Consider the following 4,025-nt stretch of genomic DNA (forward strand, 5'->3'; position numbering starts at 1 on the left):
CAGGGAGCTCCAGCGGCGGGGCTCTGGGGAACGCTGTGTTCCGCCTTTGCTGGGATTGCTTGGTGTATAATCTCTGTTATACTCGGTGTTAAAATGGCTGCAGCGTGTGATGGGATGTCAGCGGATTTCTAAAAGAGCCGCGGAAATCAGCCCTGATACTGCAGCGTTTTATATCGTTCTGCTGTCCAGTGTTGGCAAAATCAGTGGGAACCGGTTAATACCGGGAGCTGCTTTGTTTTCAGGAGAGATGTTTAGAATGATGGAGTGAGTGCTTGGAGCTCTTCACATCAACTTGCAAACGTTTTTTTTTTTTTCCTCTTTGTAGCTGTTGCCGATGCAATTAGAACAAGCCTTGGACCAAAGGGCATGGATAAAATGGTAAACTTGTCCTTAAATTTTGCAAACATGAAGGTCACTGGAGATACTGTGGAGTGTTTTATGTAGAATGCCACCTTTTGCCTTAAACAACAACTTCAAGTTTCATTTTTGTAAGAGAAACTGTGAACTAATTACGCATCTCTGTGAAATTATGTTGCCAGGAAAAATATTTTTACATTGAGCATCAAGTTAAGTTACTGATCAGAGTGACGTTTCTCCTCTTCCTTCTCAGATCCAGGATGCTAAAGGCGATGTGACAATCACTAACGATGGTGCCACTATTCTGAAACAAATGCAGGTTCTGCACCCTGCAGCCAAAATGGTAAGTGGTTTCTTTTTCTCTAATGTGAAACACGTTAGAGATTAATTTCTGGAACCAAAAAATAGTAATATTTTGTGTGGATTTGGGGAGCATTAGCCACTAGTGGTAGAGCAAGAGATTGTGTGCTCTGGGAATGTGTATTTTGATTGTAAGATGTGCTGAAGAATTCTGAGTCCTTGCTGCTTATCCAGTATTGCTTATGCATGATCCCTCTGCACATGTTTCAAGACATAAAAAATTATAGCCCAAACCTTCTTCTCTCATCTGAGAAGGAAAAGTCAGGGATGTCCCAGACCGCTGGGACAGAAGGGAGTGAAAGAAGAGAATGAGTTCCGTTAGGATACAGTCGCCTGGTCTTTGGAGGTGTCTAGACCTCTTAGACCTGATTGTGGGTGGAGGTGGAAATGAGTTTCCTGTGACCCTGCTACGGGAAGGGAACAGGTAGATCTTTGATGCGGGTGTCACCGGTTCTAAGCTTGGGAGAGCAGCTGCTTTCCTTCTGTGAAGGATCTGTGTTACTGTAGCTGTATTTCAGCCAAACAGGTGTACGAATATGGGCAGCAGGGTGCTGACAGTACCCCCTTCAAATCAGGAAAGGTGTGATCTGCCCTGGTACTAGGGTTGATCTCAGTAGCACCTGAATATTCTTGAATATATGTATTTTTTAAAATTGTCAGTGTTGGTAGTGAAGTAGCAGAATATGTATAAACTTCTGCCGTGATTTGTCTTTTAGTTGGTAGAGCTGTCAAAAGCACAAGATATTGAAGCTGGTGATGGCACTACATCAGTGGTTGTCATTGCTGGGGCTCTTCTGGACGCCTGTTCCAGACTCCTCCAGAAAGGTAAATGCACGTATTTAATAGGAAGACATGGCTCTAGTAGTTAACCCGTTTGTCCGCTTGCACGTGTGTCACAAAGCTTGAAGTAGCTGCTGCACGTTGAGGTTTCATTTGTGTCCCACTTCTGATTAAAAATCTGTTTAGCTTTTTATTTTTCGTGGAGTGTTACTGTTGGAACTAGGAACTAGCCCTGGGTGATGCGGTGAGTGTAAAAACCTCGATTGGTTTGAAAGCGTGATGGTCTGACAGCCCTTCTGTCCCATCCACAGGGATTCACCCCACCATCATTTCAGAGTCATTCCAGAAAGCTTTGAGTAAAGGCATGGAAGTGCTGACCAACATGTCGCAGCCAGTCGAGCTGAGCGACAGAGAAACCTTGCTGAACAGCGCAACGACGTCACTGAACTCAAAGGTACGGCTGCAACAGCCCCAGGAGGTCAGGCGGCACACTGAGAGCTTTCCCCAGCAGGTTTGCGTCAGGGTTCTCGCTGCGTCAGGAACTCCTAAAACAGCATCGAAGCCTGGAGAAGTGGGCGTCTCCCTGCCAGCAGAATAATCTGGGAAGCTCTCAAGAGTCGCATTGTAGAAGTCTAAGAAATGAGAGAAATTCAGGTTTCTGAGCATAGGATTGGTTTCCTACCAGCGCAGCTGCTCTCTGCTTTAATAGGAGTAGCCCTTGAGAACATGCTGTGCTGGCTGACGGACGGGGCGGGGAAACAAGCGTTGTTTGAAAGTTCAGTAGTCAACCGCTAAAATACAGCGACAGTGTGGTGTGAAGTTACTGTTGACCAGCATTAAATCCTTCACCTCCTGATTTCTGCCTTGCTGTTACATCCCTTAGGTGGTGTGTCAGTATTCTAGTTTACTTTCTCCGATGAGTGTGGACGCAGTGATGAAGGTGATTGACCCAGCTACAGCCAGTAGCGTGGACCTCAGAGATATTAAAATCGTGAAGAAGTTGGGGTAAGAAGCCGTTTTTAACCAGATGTGTTCTGCCTCTGTGGAATCAGTGCTGGAGTCACGGATTGGTTTTCTTTGTAGAGGCACAATCGATGATTGTGAACTGGTTGAAGGACTAGTCCTGACTCAGAAGGTGGCAAATACCGGTGTAACCAGAGTGGAGAAAGCCAAAATTGGCCTCATTCAGTTCTGCTTGTCTGCTCCAAAGACAGATGTAAGTTGAGCTGTGACTAGAGCAAAACCTTCTGAGATGAAAATCCAGTTTGTAGTACCTGCTTTTCTTTTTTTTTTTTTTGAATAGATGGACAACCAGATAGTCGTCTCTGATTACGCTCAGATGGACAGAGTTCTGCGTGAGGAGAGAGCCTACATTCTCAACTTAGTTAAGCAGATTAAGAAGGCTGGATGCAACGTGCTGCTGATCCAGAAGTCTATTCTGCGGTGCGTTAGTAACGGTCTACTGGCTTACGCTGGGTGTGTTTGGGGGAACAATCGGAGTTGCTCGGGATACCTGGGAAACAGAAGCCAAATACTAAGTCGCGCTTGGCAGAGAGTCAGGCTGTAACAGCGACTGTACCATTAGAAAGCACTCGAGAAAGCGCTGTCTGTGGTTGGAGTTCAGTGACATCCCGACTTGGAGGAATTTCGGCGCTGCTGGTGAGCAGCAGCTGGCTGGTGTGATGCGGTTACTAACGTAACACTGTGGACTGACTATTCCCTCTTGGTTTTAGGGATGCTCTGAGTGACCTGGCCCTCCATTTCCTGAACAAGATGAAGATCATGGTGGTTAAAGACATCGAGAGGGATGACATTGAGTTTATATGTAAGGTAAAGGCAGTTACGTGAACGGCTGTTAGAGTAGCAGCGGTGAAAGCCTGTCCCAGAACTGAAGTACCCAGCCAGGGAATTACGGCACCGTCACAAGTTTCACGTTGTGGCTGTAATGTACGAGCAGAACGTTCCCTGAAACGTTCCTGTTCCGTTGGGCAGTCACAGTTCTGACGGACTCGGGACAGATGCAGAGTCCTGACTGCACCCTGCGGTGTCGTGCAGAAGAACACCCGGCAGCGTGTTCCCGCAGGCTCGGCAGGCCGCGTTCGGGAGTCTCCCTTCTTTTTTCCATGATTTTTGCAGACAATTGGAACGAAGCCTGTTGCCCACATTGACCAGTTCACTCCCGACATGCTGGGGTCTGCGGAGCTGGCAGAGGAGGTCAACTTGAACGGTTCTGGGAAACTGATAAAGGTGAGTGAGCGAGCGGCAAAATCTTAATACCTGCTTAACATCTGCCAGTTATTTTCGTAACAGCTGCTAACTCCAGTGGCTTCTACTACTGAAGTCACTACGTTTAAGTTCCTACTCCTAATCCCTGAGTAGCCACTGACTAGGGAGGAGTAGTGGCTTTGCGTAGGCAGACACCGATGCTGTTGTAGAACTTGCAAATTCTGGGCTGAAGCTTTTTTGTCCGGAACCTTTTTTTTTTTTTTTTTTTCCCTTCAGCTTTGGTTTTTGGGTTTTTTTTTTAG

General features: G+C 46.6%; 1 protein-coding gene across 1 annotated transcript in view; it reads left to right on the forward strand.

The window, feature by feature from the left end:
- Nucleotides 1–325: 325 nt before the first annotated feature.
- The window catches only part of CCT4 (chaperonin containing TCP1, subunit 4 (delta)), a gene marked incomplete at its 5' end in the record, with an annotated part of 5,307 nt that continues 1,607 nt past the window's right edge, over nucleotides 326–4,025 (forward strand). Inside the window, 9 exons of the mRNA XM_010139445.1 lie at nucleotides 326–378; nucleotides 611–700; nucleotides 1,434–1,542; nucleotides 1,809–1,951; nucleotides 2,381–2,502; nucleotides 2,581–2,713; nucleotides 2,801–2,940; nucleotides 3,231–3,327; nucleotides 3,634–3,744. Of these exons, the coding sequence (XP_010137747.1) occupies nucleotides 326–378; nucleotides 611–700; nucleotides 1,434–1,542; nucleotides 1,809–1,951; nucleotides 2,381–2,502; nucleotides 2,581–2,713; nucleotides 2,801–2,940; nucleotides 3,231–3,327; nucleotides 3,634–3,744 (998 nt within the window). The remainder of the gene's footprint in view (nucleotides 379–610; nucleotides 701–1,433; nucleotides 1,543–1,808; nucleotides 1,952–2,380; nucleotides 2,503–2,580; nucleotides 2,714–2,800; nucleotides 2,941–3,230; nucleotides 3,328–3,633; nucleotides 3,745–4,025) is intronic.

The sequence above is a fragment of the Buceros rhinoceros genome, unplaced genomic scaffold (assembly GCF_000710305.1).
Source record: "Buceros rhinoceros silvestris isolate BGI_N320 unplaced genomic scaffold, ASM71030v1 scaffold41000, whole genome shotgun sequence".
In the NCBI taxonomy this organism is placed as follows: Eukaryota; Metazoa; Chordata; class Aves; order Bucerotiformes; family Bucerotidae; genus Buceros; species Buceros rhinoceros.